This window comes from Orcinus orca, chromosome 4 (assembly GCF_937001465.1).
Source record: "Orcinus orca chromosome 4, mOrcOrc1.1, whole genome shotgun sequence".
NCBI classification, from domain to species: domain Eukaryota; kingdom Metazoa; phylum Chordata; class Mammalia; order Artiodactyla; family Delphinidae; genus Orcinus; species Orcinus orca.
The window spans coordinates 50,115,556-50,137,936 of NC_064562.1; the positions used below are offsets into that span (position 1 = coordinate 50,115,556).

General features: G+C 36.4%; 1 protein-coding gene across 2 annotated transcripts in view; it reads right to left on the reverse strand.

Moving 5' to 3' along the window:
- MTHFD2L (methylenetetrahydrofolate dehydrogenase (NADP+ dependent) 2 like) overlaps positions 1 to 22,381 on the reverse strand; it is a 141,089-nt gene that overhangs the window by 112,304 nt on the left and 6,404 nt on the right. For both annotated transcript variants that reach the window (XR_007476948.1, XM_049708985.1), the window contains exons 2-3: positions 11,271 to 11,455; positions 10,525 to 10,647 (exon numbers count right to left, since the gene is read on the reverse strand). Coding sequence is in view for 1 of the 2 variants with exons in the window: in XM_049708985.1 (XP_049564942.1) it covers positions 10,525 to 10,647; positions 11,271 to 11,455 (308 nt within the window). In the remaining variant the exon portion in view is untranslated. The remainder of the gene's footprint in view (positions 1 to 10,524; positions 10,648 to 11,270; positions 11,456 to 22,381) is intronic.

A 22,381-nucleotide genomic window follows, 5' to 3' on the forward strand; every position in this document is an offset into this window, starting at 1 on the left:
CTGTGTCTCCTGCATCAGCAGGCGGACTCCCAACCACTGCGCCACCAGGGAAGCCCCCTATTTCTTTTTGAGTGCGCTTTGGCAGTGTGTGTCTTTCAAGAAAGTAGTCCATTTCCTCTAATTTGCCAAATTAACTGGCATAAAGTTGTCTGACATATTCCCTTTCATCCTTTTAATATCTGTAAAATCTATAGTGATGTTATTTTTCTCATTCCTGATATTGGTAATTTGTATCTTCCTTTTTCCCTGATAGTCTAGCTTTCATTTCATTATTTTCTTCATTATTTTTTTGTTTTCTATTTCATTAATTTCTGCCCTGATCTTTATTATTTCCTTTCTTGTCCTTACTTTGTCTTTAACTTGCTCTTCTTTTTCTAGTATCTTAAGGTGGGAGCTGAGGTTATTGATGTGGGACCTTTCTTCTTTTCTAAGATAGGTGTTTAGTGCTATATATTTCCTCCTAAGTAATTTTTAGTGGCATACCATAAATTTTGATATGTTGTATTTTCATTGAAAAGTTAAAAGTGATTTCTAACTTCCCTTTTATTTTCTTACTTGACACATGGGTTATTTAGATGTTCTTTAGTTTCCAAATATTTGGGAATTTTCCAGATATTTTTCTGCTAGTGATTTTTAATCTAACTCCATTGTGGTGAGGGAAAATGCTTTAGGTAATGTAAATCCTTCTATATTTGAGATTTGTTTTATAGCCTAGAATATGTTATCTCTTGGTAAATGTTCTATGTGAACTTGAAAAAAAATGTGTATTCTGTTGTTTGCAGGGAGAGTGTTCTGTAAATGTCGATTAGATCAAATTGGATGATATTCTACTTCAAATCTTTGTTCTTACTGATTTTCTCTCCACTTGTTCTCTCAGTTATTGAGAAAGAGGTACTAAAATCTATTATTATAATTTTGGATTTGTCTATTTTCCTTACAATTCTATTAGTTTTTGTTAATGCTTTCTTCTTAGGTATATAAACAATTGAGGTTGCTATTTCTGTTTGATAAACTGACTCCTTTATTGCTGTGGAATGACCTTCTTTATTCCTGGTAGTATCCATTGCTCTGAAATATACTTTGCCTGCTATTAACATAAGCACTCCAGCTTTCTTTTGATTTATGTTAATAGAGTGTGTCTTTTACATCCTTTTTCTTTTAACCTCTCTGGATCCTTATACTTAAAATTTATTTTCTGTAGGCACCATATAGTTGGGTCTTGTTTTTTATTCAATCTGACAACCTCTGACATCTAATTGGATTATATACAACGTTACATTTATGTGATTAAATCTATCATTCCCCCATTTTCTTTCTTCCTTTAGAATAATTTGAACATTTTTAATTATTGGATGTTATCTCTTTTACTGGCTTATTATCTATAACTCTTTGCTGTGTAGGGTTTTTTTAGCAGTTGCTTGTGATTTTATAGTACGCAGCTTTAACTTATTTCAGTCTACCCTCAAGTGATATATCACTTCACATACAGCATAAGAATCTAACAATGATGTCCTATCATTTCTTCCTTTCTGACTTTTGTGCTATTGTACATGTTGCAAACCACACATTAAATTGTTTTTTATTTTGGGATAAATAACAATTATATTCTAAAATTATATGACTAATAAGAAAAATGTCAAATATACTTACTCATGTAGCTACCATTTCCATTGTTCTTCATTCCTTTGGCTAGATACATATTTTCATTTGGTATCATTTCTTTCGGCCTGAAGGACTTCCATTTTTTATAGTGTGGGTGTGCTGTTGATTGTTTTCAGCTCTGTCTGGATTCTACTCTTCCTAAATGTCTAAAAAATGCTTTTTTGCCTTTGGTTTTTAAAGATATTTTCACTGAGTATAGAATTCATGATCAATAGTTTTTTTTTCTTTCAGTACTTTAAAAATCAAGGTGTTCCACTGTCTTCTTGCTTACATTGTTTTTGACAAGAAATCTATTTCCTTCCTTTTGTTTCTCTGTATATAATGTGACATTTTCCCCCCTCTTGTTGCTTGAAAAATTTTTTCTATCACACTGCATTTGAACAATTTGATTTTTGTGTTTTAGGTATAGTTTTTTCATATTTTATGGGCTTGGAGTTCGTTGAGCTTCTTAGATCTGTGTGTTTATAGTTTTCATCACATTTGTGTTTGTGTGTGTGTGTGTGTTTTAATCTGAAATCCCAATCATTTATGAAAGGATACTTATTTCTTACTCACGTAAGCCTCTGTTAAGAATCCCACTTCCTTTCTTCTCATAACTGGCAATCATCTATAATACGTAGCTTTCATGATAACTGCAACAAAAGGGGGAGAGGGGATGGGGGCCACATAGCTTTTAACCATCTCAGTCCAGAAGTGGCTCAAAAAAGTCACTGTCCCTCACAGTCCAGTAACCAGAAGTGACATGGCCCCAACCTAGGAGAAGTTGGGAAATGTAAGGGAATATGTGGATATTTGGAGTACTTTGTTTGTCTGCCATAGAAAAAAGCAGATCTAACATAGGAATTGACAGAATTAAAGTAATTTTAGAAGGTATGGGCTGGGAAAGGCTCTCTGAGCCAGTGGCATTTAAGCTAAGGCCTAAAAGTTGGAAAGAAGTCAGTCCCAGTATGTTTGAAAGATAATCAATGTAGTTAAGAGGTCAGAGGCTAAAGTCCTATTCAAGTAATAAAATGTACATTATCCTAGCATGTCCTTTGTATAGTAAATACTATCACTTACGAAGCCTTCAAGGGTATGGGGGTATAAGATCCTCACCAAATCCTGATCCGTGACAGAACTTACACACTACTCTCTTAGATGTAGAAGAATAGGTAGAAGGATGAACCTTCAATGACACACATACACACAAAGCAATAGCTGTGAAACTATAGGGTTCATTCATTCCAGCAATAACATTCACTAAGAGTCTACCATGATGCAAGGTGGAATAAAAATGTTGACTCCAATTCCCCCTGCTTTGATGTAACTAATAGTCTAGTGGAAGAAACATATTACTAAAAAGCAATGAAATACTCTATGTGGAATCATTTTTCTCCATAAAGAAAGGGGGGAAGCTATAACAAAGGTCAAGTCTAATTTAGAAATTATTTAGAAATAAACAGAAAAGAAGCTCTACAAAAACTGAGGAGTCCAGAGTGATGAAAATTTCCCATTCTGGTCAAGAACATTAAAAATAGAGTAAAAAGTATTCTGCATACATAAATTCCATAAGCTCTCAAGAAGAGCAATTATAGCAAGACCTTTTTTCTCCAAATGAAGAATCAAGTTTTAGACAAATATACATATCTACATGCACTAATTAGGGTCAATACCCACATTTTTATGCCTACTAAATTCTAGAAAATTTTGTCTTTGTTATATCTACACCGTGAATTCTCACTTTTCTTACTCGCCCTCTCCATATTTAATCCTTTAATCCTGTATTTCATTCTGATTTCTCTGTTCAATCCTCTTACATAAATTGGAAGATGTTAATCCTCAAAGCCTTCAAACTAGATAAATGAAGGGAAATATTTGAAAAACTATTTTAGAAAAAGATAGATAAGATAGAATAAGTTTTCCCATTCTACCTAATAATTTTGTTCCCAGAAATAGACGAGAGGTCGATTTCTTAGAAAGCAAGAAAATACAAAAAGGTGATTAAGCACCTCTGTTGGTGCTTGACTTGCAGTCTCAGTTGTGGGACTGTGATTATGATTGAAAGAATACTATAATTGGGTCTCCTGGTTTTTCTCTGCTACTCACTTGTTGTGACCTTACACAAGTTTCTCAGTTCAGTTTCCTTAACTATAAACCACAGATCAAAAAAAATGTACCTACTGTTAAGGGTTGTTCTGAGTGTTAAATGATTTCTTGTATATAAAGCACTTTATAACAATGTCTGGCAATAATACATGATAAAAATCGCCATTACTAATACTAGTAATAGTTATCATGGAGCAGTTGTAAAAAACCACATTAAAATTTAATTGAGTGACTGCTGTTTTCTAGACTTACATCTGAATGCTTTCATATAATTCATATAATTTAAACCCTTTTAAACCAAATTCACCCTGTACCAAGTACCACCCTACAACAAACATTTATAGCAAATTTCCAGTGTGCTTCAAGCTTGTGGACATTATCATTTCCCTTTCATTGCTTTAGTCCAAAAAGAATGTCACTGGTTCCCAAGTTTTAAAGACCATTATTCCACCTTATTTTTAACACTACAAACTGACACATACTTGTGGAAAGGGAATGTTGCCTGCCATTCCAGTCAACAACAAAAGTTGCCCACCATCAAGCTATCAACCACGGTAGTCACACCACCCCCTGCCTGACAGTGTACCCTGAGGGTAATTCAGGATGGAGAAAACCAGGAAACATTCTGTGTCTGGATACTGACCCTAGATAGTTAAGATGCATATCTAAGGAATAATTTCAATGAGCCCAGACTCTTGCATCTTCCCATCCATAGAAAATCACTAAAATCATTAACTTGAGATGTCTGTTTTTTGTGATTAGTAGTAATCTTCTGATGTTCAACTACCTTTTTTTTTTTTTTTCCAGAAAAAACTCCTAGATATCCTAGCTCCTTCCTTACTTCTTTGGAGTAGTTTCTCAGAGCTACCTGAGAGGCTGTCTCCCAGGCTACAGTCCTCAGTAATGTCCCCAAATAAAACTTAACTCTCAACTTTTAGAGTGTGCATTTTTCTTCAGTTGACATACTCTACAAATGATATTTAATATAAGTTTAATAGATGTAACTCAATAAAAGCTAAGAGCAAATAATACGTAATTAGGAGAAAAATATATACAACACCAATAGCAGACATCATTCTGGCCTTGACAAAACGATCACTTATTGATACTGATAGAATCTATGCACAGTTAGGAAAGGAGTAGGGAAGCATCCACATATGATTGTTTCATCTCTCCCTAGATGTAGGACCAGTTACAGGACAAACAGTCAGACCATGTGACTGTGGACACACAATTTTATCCTGAGTACTTTCAATCCGGACCAAAGTCACACAGCTCCTGAACAAAAGCATGGGCTTAAGCCTGTGATAGATTCATTACCATCAAATAGGACAGAATTCTCTCTCATTTCTTTGCTTTCTTACCCAAATGAGATGCATGAAAACTGCTTGCACATTCTGTTTAATCCTTATGCAAGCTTGTATTCCAACACCAGAATTATAATTCTAATTTGGAATTTCTTTTGCTCAACATAGTGCCCTAATTGTGAAAAATAATTTCCGACTTCGAATCATGAAATAACTTGGAATCCAGATTATTAACAAAATGATGGAAAATTGGAGATGTAATTGACTAGAATCATTTCATTAGTTCATTTGCTCATTGTTTCATTATAACAATCTTATAAGGCATGTACCGGAGAGAGGCTATTTCAATCCACTTGCACATAGCCAACTGTTGGGGCTCAGGGCAGGCCATGCCAAAATACGCTTCAATGGCATACTAATTATTTTGAATTGGTTACTTAAGAAAGAGCCATTGTAAGAGGGACACTCTGACCCTCCTCTCTGTCTCCTTTAAAGTACGAAATAAATCTCTCATGAAAGGTGCACTCCTTGCATCTGAAGGTAGGACACCCTGATTTCCAGAGATAGGGAATTTGCGGCGAGAAACTTATGTAAACAAAACTTGTTACTCCTTTAGTTTACCATCCCAAACTCAAACTCTACTTAGATTCTTCACTAATTAAGCACCCAAAGCCTAATTTTCTTTGTCCTGTGAATTCCTCACAAATTTATTGTTTGTTTGTCTAAAAAGTATAAAAGCTTCCTGCTTTGGCCACTTCCTAGGTCCCATGACTGTGGGACCTCCATGTGCATAAGTTAAAGTTTGTTTCTTTTTCTCCTGTTAATCTGTCTTGTGTAGTAGTCCAGCCACAGAACTCAAGAGAGACAGAGGGGAAATTTGCCCTTCCCCAACACAACCTATCAAAAGGACTAATGATTTCCACGTCTTCTTAAAGCATGCAGTTTGATGCCCAGGGCTTGCTGAAAGAATATCAGAATGTAATCAATAAACTACTCCTGCACCTACCAGTAGAGTTTCATGATAATCAAGAGACAAGTGTGTGTATTTCTCAACCTGTTTTTGCCAGTTCTTTCACAGTAAATTATGTGATTTAATTAAAACAGTACAAACAAACAGTTGTTATGTCTATGAAGACTAAGTTGAATGTTCTCAAAAGACTCGAGAATTAAAAAGAATTAGTAATGACTTAGATAAGGACAAGACAACCATGAACACTGGGAAACACTTTAAAAATACAGATGGGGGGCTTCCTTGGTGGTGCAGTGGTTAAGAATCCGCCTGCCAATGCAGGGGACACGGGTTCAAGCCCTGGTCCGGGAAGATCCCACATGCCGCGGAGCAACTACGCCCGTGAGCCGCAACTACTGAAGCCCACGCGCCTAGAGCCCTTGCTCCGCAACAAGAGAAGCCACTGCAATGAGAAGTCTGCACACTGCAACAAAGAGTAGCCCCCGCTCGCTGCAATTAGAGAAAGCCTGCGCTCAGCAGTGAAGACCCAATGCAGCCAAAAATAAATAAAAATAAATTTAAAAATATACATAGATAGATGAATTTTCACTTAGTTTTATCTCAAACTGAAAATTATAGGCAGTGATTCATAGGTATTATTAATGCCAGAAGATAACACAAAATTCCAAACAGTAGGTTCCATAGAGACTTGGATCTTGTAGGGAAGCACAATTTGCCACCCCAAAATTTCTCTTTGGCATGAAGATTATTTTAGGCTGATTATTTTTAAGAAACAGAAGACTCAGTAAGTCTGTGTTTTTACCTCCCCATTAGCTGCCTGAAGAATTTAGATAAAGGACCTATTCCTAGAATAGAGGTATCTCCAGAAATATCTGCAAAGAAAATGGACTAGTTGTGTTGGGGGAAACCCAGCAGCGCCTAGACATCAAAGCCCACTCTGTGTCCCAATGCCCCTGCATGGCCCAGCAAACATCTGCTTTTGCATCTCCAGGTGAATTGCTTTCCTCCCCTTTGAAGTCCCAAACCACTACGCCCAACATCTTCTTTTGTCTTTAGCTGAATCTTTTGTCTTTAGCTGAAGATCGTATTTAAGGTGAAAGCTTCAGCCATTTTGGCGAGTCACTCAGTTTTCCTGGGTCTCTCCCAAGTACACATGTTATTAAACTTTTGTTTGTTTTTCTCCTGTGAATCTATCTCAGGTCACCAGCCAGAAGAACCTAGAAGGGAAGAGGAAACTTTCCTCCCCAACAACCTACATCAAAAGATTGATGAATTAATATATAAATACTTTATGTCATAATACAATGTTTAAGGTAAAATGCATTGTTTTATGATTTCCTACTTTATCCAACTTTTTCTAGTAACCAACAAACTATATGACCCAGTATAATGTAGGTTAAGGAAAATAGAGTCTCCTGACCTGTAAAATGAAGAAGGTAATTCTTACTCATAAGGCAGTTTTGAGGACTAAATAAAATCATCCATATAAAAGAATACCTGTCACCTAGTAAGCACACATTACCCACTAGCTAACACGGCATGCTGGTGGGGGTGGTAACATAACGGTAATGGCATGAGGGACCAGTCTGCCTGGACTCACATCCCAGCTCAATTACCAGCTCTGTGATCTTAGAGGAAGTTACCTAACCTCTCTGGACCTTAAATCCACCATCAGTAAAATGTATATAATAATAGCTCCACCACCATTGGGTTATTGTGAGGATCCAACCAATCAACTAATGTGAAGTGCCTAAGACATAATACATGCTTAACGTAACACATTTTAGTCACTGTTATTTTGTATATTATTGGCTTTTCTTTTCAGCTAGATAGAAAATTGCCCTCTCTCAAAGCATCCAAATATTTGTTATCATTCCTTTGGCTCTAGGCTTCTCACCTTCTAAAATGAACACAGGACTCAATTTATTTTAGTACAGACAGATCACTAGTGCCATCTAGTGGCAAACTGCTAATAAATTTAACAAAAAGGAATATTGACCATTAAGGGGTAAAATTTCTACAGACATGAATTTAATTTTTGAAGACAAACTAGATATTTGGAAATGTGATATGTTTTCTATAATGATTTGAATGTAATACAAATATAAGCGGGGGAAATTTAAAAACTGCACACCACAAGAAGATTGCTTGGCAAACACAGTACAAAAAAAAAAAAAAAAGATTCTTGCTTTGCATGAGCCAAACAACTGGGTTTAAACCCAATGTCAAAATTTTTGGACAGAGCTTCCCTGGTGGCGCAGTGGTTGAGAGTCCACCTGCCGATGCAGGGGACACGGGTTCGTGCCCCGGTCCGGGAAGATCCCACATGCCGCAGAGTGGCTGGCCCCATGGGCCATGGCCGCTGAGCCTGCGCATCCGGAGCCTGTGCTCCGCAACGGGAGAGGCCACAACAGTGAGAGGCCCGCGTACGGCAAAAAAACAAACAAACAAAAAAAACAGATTTGTGATGTTAATATACCCCTGATATTTTCTAGACCTTAATTTCCTATGATATCAAATGAGTATGCTATATGTGTTGAATTCGTTTTGTAGTTATAAAAGTAAGGGATAAATCACTATGCTAATTTTAACATGATGAATCTATAGTATTATCTGTCAGAAGCATTTTGAGGGGAACCTTGATAACTTCTAACATCCTTTCCAACATTCTGATTTTTTTTTAAATGCAGCCATATTGGAAGAAAAGAATTAGAAATGTGAATTTTGGGTGTAATTTAAACAGCATAAATGTTATAACATATACTAAGATATTAAGTTATATCATTGGATAAATTAAAAATTAATACCATACAAAGATCCCAGGTGATAGCATCATACAGCTTTACTTTCTGCAAGTCAGAACTTACAGAAGAACTCAAAACTGCACAAAACTACTGTAATCTATAATATTCAGGCAGTCCTTGCCTTGCTCATTGAAATATGTACAAATTTCAGAGCCACAATTCAGTCAAATAACAGCAGCCTTCCAACAACACAGTTCAAATTTCAGTTATCATGGCATATTAACTGTGACTAATTATATAAGAGCTGCTAGCTCTTTGGTCCAAAAATCACTATGTAAATAACAGATGAGCATCATGATCAGTGACTAACACGTCACTTCTTTCAAAGTCTGTCAGTGCTTGGTCACTGCACATCTGTTATTCAGTTCAAACGCAGACAGCAAATCATGTTGCTTCCTTGTGTTCCAGTGATAAACTCACTTGACATTTCACAAAAGTGAGTAATCAAAAGAGGCTATTAGGGCTTCCCTGGTGGCACAGTGGTTGAGAGTCCGCCTGCCGATGCAGGGGACGCGGGTTCGTGCCCCGGTCCGGGAAGATCCCACATGCCGCGGAGCGGCTGGGCCCGTGAGCCATGGCCACTGAACCTGTGCGTCCGGAGCCTGTGCTCCGCAACAGAAGAGGCCACAACAGTGAGAGGCCCATGTACCGCAAAAAAAAAAAAAAAAAAAAAAGAGGCTATTAGCCCATAAAAATGAAAGTGCAACAAAGAAATAAAACGTGATGATGCTGGAAATGAAATTGGATGTGAATAGAAGATCTGAAGATGATGACAGCAAAGCAAGGATAGAAGAGACCTAGGCCAGCAAGAAGGTAAGAGCCATGAATGTAAAAAACAAGATAAAGTCGCTTCAACAGGATTCTAACTGAATGTAAATGGGTTGTACGAGAAATAGGGGATGACCCAGGAATGTTGACACCGTGCCCTTTGGAGCAATGTAGCTATGCAGCCATAAGAACTTAGTGAAGGCAAACTGATCAAAATAAATGAGGAATGTGATTGTGACAAAAAGGATGACAACGCCCCAGAGGAAGTGACACCAGAACAAAACTTCACATTAAAGAAACTCTCAGAGATATCTCATGACTTTGAAAGGACAAAGGACAAGATGGAAGTTGATCCAAACTTAAAAAGAATTTGACAGTTCAATTCACCAAGGCATAGAAAAGATGCCTGCTCCATATAATAAGTCGTATGATGAGAAGAAGGCAAGTAACTGTTCAAACTCCTCTTGGACAAGATTTTGGCAATGAAGTAATACTTTAATTCTCAATGTTTCTAATGTTTTAAATTACAGTGTACTGAATAAATATTAATTTTACTATTTTTCATTTCCTTATATATTTATAAACCACAGTAAGAGAGTTTTTAGTGTTTTGAGAAAACATTTTAAAGGTCACAGAACAATTGTTATTCTCTTATTGATTTGCTTTGTCCAGTTTCAACTTAGTCATTTTCATGGTTTTGCACTATTGTGCAAAACAAGAACTGGATGTATTGCCAAAGCCTAAATTTTTCTTTCACAGTTTTCAGTCATTGTAAACGTCATTCAGAAATTGCCACCTACTGCATGCTAATATAATAGCTAGTCCCCTTCTGAACATATTTTATAAATTATTTGCAGTGTCATGATATAATGTTGAAAAGATGTCCTTGCTCCTAACCAAACCAGGCATATAGAAGAGCATTATGTACCTGGCAGTGGCAACTGAACTAATATACCACTGACTCTTGGGTCCATGTTCAATTGATTGGTTATATCCAAAAGTTCTTCCTGAGAAACATCCTTAGGTTTTAGAATGATCTCACTACAGATACCTGGAAGAAAAACAAGTACAGAGAGTCACTTTAACAAAGATGTGTTTCTTCATTGATGGTGTCTTACACAATGTGTGATTGGTTCCCTCTGCTCCTATCCCACTGGAAGAAAAGGCCCTTCTACAAAAATGATGTTCTAAGCACCATCAGGAGGGAATTTTCAAATAGTACAGATGCTTTCTCGTGATTCACATGCATTCTTTGGCCCAGTAACCCATTTAGCAAATCACGCTCATCTGTGATAAGCTACTGTTAGTGGATTTGAAGAGAGTAAGAATACCAATACCACCACCACCACTATTAGGCCAAGTTCGGCAGAGTGAACTAGCCAGGTTTATCATGTGATTAAAGCAAAAAAACAGGCCCTTTAAATGTAACATGTTGCTCTCACATCTCACCATAAGATCTGAAATCACACTGAATTGATTCAATAAGAAATTTGAAGAAAAAGAGTAAGAAATGAATATAAACTTCGGTAACTAAATAATCTATAATAAATAATAATAATAATACATGTCATTCAAATAGCACTTAGTTGACAATTATCATTCATAATTATCACACTTTGAAGTAAAACCAGAAAACGCTATCTAGTAACAAATACAACTAAAACACGTCCCCACCTACGGCAGCAGCAGCTTTGATCTTCTTCCTGACGTATGTGTGGCTTGCTGGGTTATCACCCACTAAAATGATACTGAGGTGAGGTCTTCCATTCCCAAGAGAAATCCAAGATTCCACACCTCGCTGTATTTCTTTCTGGATTTGTTTGGCCATTTCAGTTCCTGAGATAATAATTGCGTCATGTCTGTGGAAAACAAAGGAATAAAGGTAGTACTAAAAAGGCAATAAGGAATATTCAACCACATAAATTTAAAGTACAAGAGTGAACAAAACATTTATGATTCCCCAAGTGAGCAACCAAAATTTGATTTCTTTCAGGTATATTTGACACTCATTCTTCAGGTTCAAAAATACATTTATAATTTTTTAAAGGAGTCCAACTCTGCTTTTTAGTTCTGCATTACAATCTATCTATAGTATACATAACTTTTACATATATATATTTCAATTATCAAACCACATACTAAAGTTCTAGAATATTGGCTCTATAATATTGGCTGTATTAAAAGCTCTGCTATTTTTTTCAGAAGAGACAGATCAGCACAGTCTAGTTAAAACTAGCACCCATCTTCAAAGCTCCAGGCCATGGTGTATATACGTGGCCCCATAGCCTTTTGACCCAAAGGCAAAGTCAGTTCACTCTTAATAGAATATCCTGTACAAGACCCTGAAGTCATGAGCTCCGTACTACACAACTCTTCTCACTTACTAAAGGAAAAATTTTATCCCTCAGCTCCAGGACAAGGACAACTGTGATGACAGCTGCCAGTCTTGCCATGCTTGTCATTGATTACTGTGGGGACCAGGCCAGTAAGTACGGCTCAGTTGCCCCCCTACCCAAACACCCACACCATGGCATCATTTCTAATAGAAAAACTGCACAAAACATTACTTCCTGGCAGTTTTTAAGTGCTTAAGTAGGTAAGAAGTACTATACTTTGATAGATGACATAAATCTCTCTCTGGAAAGGCACAAAAAATGCCTTATGGGAAGGTTTTCCTGCTCTCCATGATCTCAAACTTAAAAGTGGTGAATTAATGTTGCTCCTACTGCATGTTTAGTTTTTAAAGGTACCTGATAAAGTAAAAGATGGTTCCTTCTTCCTGGGGCCCCTGTCCTTTCACTATTGAAAGGCCTGGTGAACGCATGATCTATAGCACATGAATATTACACAAAATATCAAAAGCAGGTCAATGAATATTGTGAAGGAGAAGAAAAGGAGCAAAGAAAAACCTTACAGCAACTTAATTTTTTCAAGCACCTGTACATTTTCTATGTTCTAGTGAGAGCCGTCATCATGAATATCAGCCAGCACAAACAAAATGCAAACTTGCTGCCCCTTCCAAATAAGTCAACCCCCTCTCTAATAGGTTGATGTACACATACATAGACCAGATCAAGAATATTCCATATCAACCTGGCACCAGTGGTCCACAGAGTTCATCCAGATTCAAACAATTTTGATGTAAACAATGTTCTGCTAAGAAGTGATTCTGAAATATGGTCTATGGATACATACGTCAAAATTGCCTGGGAACCTTACTGAACTTGCATATTCCTAGACCACAAGACCACACCCATGATTTGGAATCCCTGGGAGAGGGGAGAGAGCCTGGGAATCTGCACATCTAACGGGTCCCCACAGGTATTCTTGCGCACGATCGTGTTTGAAAACCACTTCTTCAGTTCAACACGAAAGTATATTTCAATAATAATCATAACCATGGGTAAACAATTAACTGAGCAAATACACATTGGTTAGATAATACAATTATAAGTAAACTCTACTTTTGATTCTAATTTTGTCTACTTTCCACTTTCAAGACATGGAAGGTCATGGTAAACGCAGTGTATCAATCTTGCTCCACTGTCTTAATTTTGTAATAGTTTTATTACAGTATAATTGATATACAATAAACTGCATATATTTAAAGCGAAAAGTTTGACGTTTTAGTATATGTGTATATCTGAGAAACCATCACCACAATCAAGAAAATGAAAATATCCATCCCCCTCAGAAGTTTCCTGGTAACCCTTTGTAATCTCACCATTCTATCTGTCCCTGCCATGCCTCCAGACAACACTGGTCTGCTTTCTGTCACTATATATTAGTTGGTATTATCACGAGTTTTATAAAAATGGAATCACGCACTACATGCTCCTTCTCATCTAGCTACTTTCACTTAGCATAATTAAAATTCATTCATGCTGTTGTATGTATCAATAGTGCATCTCCTTTTATTGCTGAGAAGTTTTCCATTGTAAGGATATATCAAATTGTGTATATCCATTTAATTGTTGATGGATATACGTGTGTTGTTTCCAGTTTTTAGTCATGACAAATAAAGCTGCTACAATCATTCATGTACAAGTCACTGTATGCACATATACTTTCATGTCTCGAGCAAATATCTAGGACTAGAATGGCTGGATCATATGGTATATGTTTAAATGTGTAAGAAACTGTCAATCCGCTTTCCAAACTGGTTGTACCATTCTACATTTCTGCAAGAAGTATATGTGAGTTCCAGTTGTTCCACATACTTGCTATCGCTTGATATGGTCGGTCTTTTAAATTTTAGATATTCTAGTGGATATATGATAGTATCTGACTGTGCTTTTAATTTGCATTCCCCTAATGAATGATGATGTTGAGCATTTTTTTTCATGTGCATATTTTTTTCATATGCCTATCTTCTTTGGTGAATTGTGTAATTTAATTTTTTGCCCTTTGTTTAATAGGTCATTTCCTTATTGAGTTTTGAGAGTTCTTCATATATCCTAGATTCAAGTCCTTTATCAGATATATAATTTGAAATACTTTCTCCAAGTCTATGCTTTGCCTTTTCATTCTCTTAACTGTGTCTTTGTATGATAAGTTCTCAATTTTGATGTATTTTAATCAATTTTCCATTTATGGATCATGCTTGTGGTATTGTGCGTAAGAAATATTTGCTTAACTCAAGGTAACAAAGGTTTTCTCCCATGTTTCCTTCTAGAAGTTTTATGGGTTTGGGTTATGCATTTAGTTTTATGGCTTAGTTCTATCTTAGTTTGAAGAGACTTTATATCAGGATACTGCTGAATGCTTTTTCTGTGTCAATTGAGATGATCATATGATCAAATGGTTTTTTTTGGTTTTAGACTCTTTATATGGTAAATAACATTAATTTTCAAATGTTAAACCAACCTTGCATTCCTGGGATAAACCTCCCACATATCCTTTCCAGATAGTGTGGATTTCATCAATTTTTAAAAAAATTTTTTGCAGCTATGTACCTGGCAGATATTTGTAGTTTTCTTTTCTTGTACTGTCTTTGTATGGTTTTGGTATATGGTTACTGCCCTCATAGAATGAGTTAGGAAGTATCCCATCCTCTTCACATTTCCAGAAGAGTTTGTATAGAATCGGTATTATTTCTTCCTTAAATGTTTGTAGAATTCACTTGTGAAGCCATCTGATCCTGGAGCTTTCTTTGTGGTGAGGTTTAAAACTCCAAATTTAATTTTTTTTTAATTCAAAGAGGGCTCTTCAGGTTACCTAGCATTTCTTGAGTGAGCTTTTGTAATTTGTGTCTTTGTACATTCTAATAATTAGTACATAATTATTAGACTAAATCAAGTTAAGATAAAATACATTCACTTTTGAGTTTAAATTTTATTTTTCAGGATTAAATAATGAACTGTTTTCACTATCTACTTTGAATTCCTGTTGCTCATTTGTTATTGATTCATTTAAGTGGACTTTTAATACTAAGAAAACAAGGACCTCCTATGTTAACAAGTACTAAGGGCTGCAGATATGGCAAACAATTTCAGGTAGTAAAAAAAAAAATACTTTCCAAAAATTAAATTGTGTCAGCAATATTCAGATAGGTAAAATACTCTGCTATAGAAGCAAGTTCATCTGCTAATAGACTAGAAGTCACTCTTATAGTAAAGAACATACATTTGTATTTTAAAATATAAAACCATCTGAGCTCCATGTTGCATTCTATAGCATATGAATAGCAATGCAGCTGCTTACATGTTTTATTAGCTGATTCTCTGTTAAACACAATGATTTAGTCATAAGTTATTGTGAAACTGGCAACAACTGAACATAATCCAGGATAATTATGGCCTAGACACTACAAGCTGTGTGACCCTGAGAATGTCAGATGACAATGGCATAAACTGATTCCTGACTTCCAAAAAGACAATCTACCTACAGATTAAACCTGACTGCACATTTTTTGTTGGGGTCTGAGGTGGCAGGGCTTACTTTACATTATAGTACCGATGTGCTAATTCAGCTTGCTAATTATAGCTGACATGATATGGCCTGGCCTAGTTGGTATTTATGGGTAAACACCCAAAAGACTGCCACCCAATTATGAATAGGGACTTAGAGCATTTTCAGTAGCAGCTGGCCCATCCCACTGATTCCCTCAGTCACTGCAGAGCCTCAGCAAGCCCGGCTCTATGGGAGACACAATATAAGGATAAATGAAGCGACCCGGACTTAGTGGAGGCCCAATGGGAGAATGCCTGTATCAGTCCATATGCTGGAAGAAATGGTAAACACACACATTAATAGCTCATATAGACTTCAGTGAATAAAGAAATGAGGTTTTTTTCAACATGCATATTGTTGAAAAATGTTACATATCAACAACCACTCAAATGTTCAGCCACAGAAGCACACAACTAAGAATTCACCCTGGCTCAAGTCTCGATCTCTGCCGGTCCATTTTCCACACTGCAGCCAGAGTGATTTTCCAAATGGAATCATATCAGTTCCCTTATTAAAACTGCACTACATGTCCAGTTTTTATTAATTTAATAAATACATATTGAAAACCATTTATGTGCCAGGCAGTATTCTATGATATTTAACATATCGTGTGTGAAACATGGAAAAAAAAAAAGGCACATCTGGAGGCCACAGTTACCATTTTACATAGGTTGGTTAAGGTGTCACTTCTCTGATTAATCGAGTAACATCTGAGCATAAATGAAGGAAATGAAGGAATATGTTATGTGGTTATCTGGAGAAAAGAATTTAGGCTAAGGAAAATACACCGCAAGTACAAAGAACGTTAGGCAAGAATGTGCCTGGTATGTTTGATGAATAGAAAGGCCAGTGGCTACAGTAGAAAGAACAAATGGACCAGAACAGGACATAAAGTCAAAGAAGTAGTGTGACATCAGATCACATAGGGTCCTACAGGCATTCAGAAGGACGTCGGCTTTTATTATGAGAAAGAAAGCCATTTAGAAATTTTGACCTGATTTTCATGACCTGATTTTCATTATTCAGTGATAACTGGTTAAAATGTGGAGGAGAGACTATGGGAGGAAGGGGCAAGTGGGGACACCAGTTAAGAGGTTAGTGTGGTATCCCAGGCAAGAGATGAGGGTGGCTTGGGCAAGGGGGGTAGCAGTGGAGATGCTTAGTCTGATTCTGAATCTATCTGGAGGGTGGAGCTACTGGAATTTACTGAGATTGGGTATAGGGTGTGAGAAAAGAAGTCAAATATGACTCCCAAATTTTTGACATGAAAAACTAAGGAAAGGAAGTTTTAACTCAAATCCAAACATCCTGCAGCTTACACGCCCCTGCATGAGCTTTCTTTAGCTTCCCTGTGCTCACCAAGTCCCACACTACACATAGCTGCATTTAAATTTATCACCTGTGCTAGGTTCTCACTTCTGGGCCTTCACATACACTATTCCCTCGATCTGAAACACTCTTCATCCTCTTTTCTCACTTCTCTAACATCCCTACCAAATCTGTTCCTCATTCACTCCCACACAGTCCTCAAGTCTCAGCTTGGAAAGGACTCTGGGAAATGTTCTCTGACCCCTTCAACCTGGGGATCTGCCTCTTATATGAGTGCCCACAGCACCCAGCTTTTACCCTCATGTAGTATCTTAAGGCCTTGTTAAAATTACTGTCTCCCCCACTATACTCTAAGCTGTGTAGGACAGGAAGCTTATACTTACGATGACATCCTTAATACCTAAGAGTATTTTGCACATTGTGTTTATCAAATATTTGTGGAATTATCAGAGTTAAACTGTTTATTGTATTATAATTTGTTGGAGTTACTATGCAGCCACTGAAAATAATAATTATAAAAATAGCAATATGTGAAAATGCTCATTGCATAAAATTAAGTGAAGAAATTAAATGAAAAATTGTAGGTACATAACTGTAACTTAAAATATGCATGCATATGGCTAAAGATTAAAAAGAAATATAAATAAAATAAAATAAAATAAAATGGTGAGATAGGTTAGTATTCTGGATATTTGTCTTTCTATCTTAGAATATTTTAAAGCGCTATCAAAACAGATCTTGAATTATATTAAAAGTGAGTAGATGCAAAATATGTATAAAACACATGAAAAGAAAAAATAATAGTAAAATTAACAAACTTACCACCCAGTTTAAGAAAGATATTACCATTGTCATTGAAATTGTCTTTGTAATCCTCCTCTACCAAAATCTGATCCTCTCCCATAGAGTTAAACACAATCCTGAAATTTGGGTTTATAATTGCATTGCTTTCCTTTCCATTCCTTTCTTTTATCATTTAACCTAATGTTTATATCTATAAATATTAAAAATATAATAATATACATTATTTATAATATAATGTAATATAATAATATACATATGTATACTATATATAGTAATGTATAATATATATGATATATATCACATTTACATATGATATAAATATAAAATAACATGCAATATTATAATATTTCTCTAAGGTTTACACCCAGGGATGGAATTGCTATATTATAAGATACATTTATGTGTGTTCAATTTATGCCAACCTGTTTCCAAAGTGGTTGCACTAATTTATAAGTCCACCAGTAGTGTTTAAGAATTTCTATTGCTCTACTTCCTTGATATTGTCAAAGTTTTTAAATTAACCAATTAGCTAAACGTCATTTTGTTGTGGTTTTACTATGCATTTCCCTAATTACTAGAGGTTGGATGTCTTATAGGTTAATTGGCCATTTGGAGTTCCTCTTCTATGGGATGCCTGTTCCTCTTCATTGACCATTTTTCTAATGGATTATTAACTTGTGCCTAATTTTTAGTAGTTATTTATGCATTCTGAACACTAATCTTGTATCAAGTATACCTATGTATCAAGTATCACAAGTATGTGGCTTGTGTTTTCACTTATTATATGGTTACTTTTGATGAAAAGTTCTTAATTCTAATGTGAAAACCATCTTTGCCTCTAGAGTTTGTACTTTTGTCTCTTAAGAAAACCTTCATCTCTGACAAAATTTCTTTTACAGAGCACAACAGTACTCACAGTTGATGAGACAGACTGGCTAAGGAACTGCCAGCAACTTTTTGAGGCTCTCTACAGGCTAGATCTAAAAATCTCACAGGGTTTAACAAAAAGATCTAAAAAGTGGTTCTGCCAAGCCTCAGTTAAGAACCACTGATTTATGCCCCCATCATTCTCAAAGCAGGAGTCCCCACTCTAGTATTCTTTTTTTTGTGTGTGTATGGTACGCGGGCCTCTCACCGTTGCGGCCTATCCCGTCGCGGAGCACAGGCTCTGGACGTGCAGGCTGAGCGGCCATGGCCCACAGGCCCAGCCGCCCCGCGGGATGTGGGATCCTCCCGGACCGGGGCACGAACCCGCGTCCCCTGCATTGGCAGGCGGACTCTCAACCACTGCGCCACTAGGGAAGCCCCACACTCTAGTATTCTTGATAGGTGGTCAGCTACTTTCAATATAAAGAAACCTATGAAGCATATGTGCTTGAAACTGGTCATGGAGCAAGATATCCATAATTGTATGCAAACAAGCTATAATCTACCAACTAAAGTATAAATTGATAAATTAAAAAATATTGTACACATAAACTCACTTATTGTAACTAAATTACAAAGCTATTGTGAAGTTTATATTGAACACAAAAACTTGAATGTACTCTCTCTTCATTGCCTACATCAGATTTTAGAAATAAGTGTTTAAAAATCTATTTTGTAAATGAGCCAAAAAGACCTAAAAGTGTTGCATTTTTTTCAAACTCTGTTGGAAATTGTTAACATATTCAAAAAATAGGCCAAGACATGGTTGGGGGGGGCTTCAGATTTGAAACTTTTAGTGAATTGCAAATACTGAAACCAAAGCTTACAAACAGAAATGCACCCCTTCAAAAGCAAGGGAAGTACTGAGCTAATTAAACAATGATGCCTCAAACAATATGCAAGCAATTTTGAAGTTCTACTGTTGTGGGTTGAATTGTGTCCCCAAAAAGATATGTTCAAATCCTAATCCCTGGTACCTGTGGCTGTGACCTTATTTGGAAATAAGGTATTTGCTGATGTAATTATGATGTAGATAAAGTCATACTGCAGTGGAGTGGACCATAAATCCAATATGACTGCTGTCCTTAGAAGAAGAGAAGACAGAACTCCATGTGAAGACACAGAGGCAAGATGGCCATATGACCACAGAGGCAGAGTTGGGGTTATGCAGCTATAAGTGAAGGAAAACCAAGGATTGCCAGCAACAAGACGCTAGGAGAGCATGGCTCTGCAGATTCCTTGATTTCAGACTTCTAGCCTCCACGGGTGTGAGGATAAGTTTCTGTTGCTTTAAACTGATGGGGTCGCGAGCCACAACTACTGAGCCCGCGGCGCCTAGAGCCCGTGCTCCACAACAAGAGAAGCCACTGCAATGAGAAGCCCACGCACCGCAACGAAGAGTAGCCCCCACTCGCAGCAACCAGAGAAAGCCCACACACAGCAACGAAGACCCAATGCAGCCAAAAAATAAATTTAATTAATTAATTAATTAATTAAACTGATGGGGTTCAGGGCAAGCTGCCCCAAGTTGTGCCACTCTGGCATGCAGATTATTTCCAGCTGAAAATAACCAAGGCCTAATACACTCCAGAAGAAACCTCTGAACTTCCCCCTAAATGCCCAAAAGAACTTAAGATAGAAGGCTGGTTCCAGGAAGGAGCTATCACAACAGATAACCATTCTAAAGTATGAACTAGGTGTGGTAGACAAGCAGGAACCTAGCAAGGCCTGTTTTTGATCAAAGTCCTCTCTGAGTCCCACTGTCTCTAGATGATCCAGCAAACGTTTGTTCACCGAACATTAACTCTTTTCATCTTCCTGTGAATTACCTTACTTTTAAGTCCCAGACCCTTACCTTCTTCTCCTTAGTCCAGAATAACATATATACCTCATCTTGCCTTACTATCTTTGGAATTCTTCATGTTTATGTGAATTCCCTTATGTACTTAATAAATTTGGTTTTCTCTGGTTAATCTGCTTATGTCATTTTAATTGCCAGCTAAAAGAACTAAGAGGAAAAAAGGGGGAGTATCCCCTCCTTCACAAAGCCATCTCGTTTGTGGTACTTTATGACAGACTTAGTAAACAAATACATCTATAATCCCAATTTAAAATATCCCAATTTGTGGGAAGAACTTTTGATGACTCTATTTTTCACTGAATAAATTTATATTTTGTAATGTAATGGAACATAATTGAGAAGACCTATCATTTTACTGCATCTAAATATGGCAAAATATTTTAAAAATCATAAATAGATACAACTTATTTGATGACTTTTATCTTAAATATTTGTCAAAGAAAGGTACTTTGAAATGAGACATGAAAATAGCACTTGTGAAAATATTTAGGCTGAAACATCTTCATGAAAAAAACTAGAACTGAGACTATGTTCAATTTAGAAGAGTTTGCTCTGAGTTTACCAGGTGCTTTAGCATCTGTAGAGAAAGTATTTTTAAAACTAAAAATACTACTGTCTAAAGAAAAGAGTAATTTGCAACTTATAAGAAAACACAGCAAATTTAATTTTTAAATTAAGCATAAGTTTGGGTTTTTTTCCCAGAAAATTATCAGTATCAAGGCATTAAATGAAGATATGGCTAAGAAACTGATTCAAGTTCAGTTGCCCTTGAACAACATGGGTTTGAACAGTATGGGTCCACTTATACATAGATTTTTCTTATTAACTGGGTACCGTAGTACAACACGATTCTCAGTTGGTTGAAACTGAGAAGGCAGAACTGCAAATACAGAGGGCCACCTGTGAAGATTTTTAACTCTCTGGAGGGTCAGCATCCCGAACCCCTGCATTGTTCAAGGGTCAACTGTATGTATATGTACCAAGAATGGGTCATATGTTAAAAGTTAACAGTCACATAATTAACATAAAAAAGTAAATGTGTTAATATAAAATTAATATTAAAAATTTAAATTGTTTTAATGTATAAGGGTATAAATTATATTTTAAAATGTTAATTTTGAAAATAGTTTTCAATAGAACTCTTATAGGTCGATAATATAAGTCAATAAATAATCTAAATATGTAATTTTCATTACTTTAATGGGGTTTTTCTACTCTTAAAAATGTGGTTTCATCAAAAAATTATATACTGACATTGCCATTAATACACATCAAAAGTGAAGTCAATTTGACCCCTTAGATATCTTTCACACAATGCACCCTGTCATTACTTGCTCAGGTGACATCTCCTGCAAGCAGAAATGTTGCAAGTCACCCCCAAAGAAGGCAGGACAAGGAGCTCTCCCTTTCAGCACTTTATTCTCCCCTCCATTTCTGGGCTAGCACTAAATATGGCTTCATTAGGAAAGAATAAATCATAATGAAGGGGCTAGGGAGGAGAGTTAGCAGTAGAGCAGCACAATGCAGTACAAATTACTCACCCAAAGACAGTAGTACCGAGTGTCAGCCCTGGTTCACCCTTACCAGCTATAATGAAGTTGGACAAGTCTCGTAACTGCTTTCAAAGGCATGCAATTTCCTCATCTATAAAATGGGAATGGTTGGCTAAGAGTTGATTGGCTGATTTGTAAAAATGGCTCTCCTAGTTTCTGTTAAGTAACAGATGGAGACATATTCAGAAAACCAGAAGTAATATGCGACTAAAAAGCCATCAACATTTAGTGTTGTTTCTATGAGCTTATTTACCTATTTACTTTCCAGAAAATAAACTGCAACCATCCAACTGGAATCTACAGTTCCAAGAATTAATTAAATTTGTAATTCCTAGAATTAAATGAAGTTAATTTAGTTT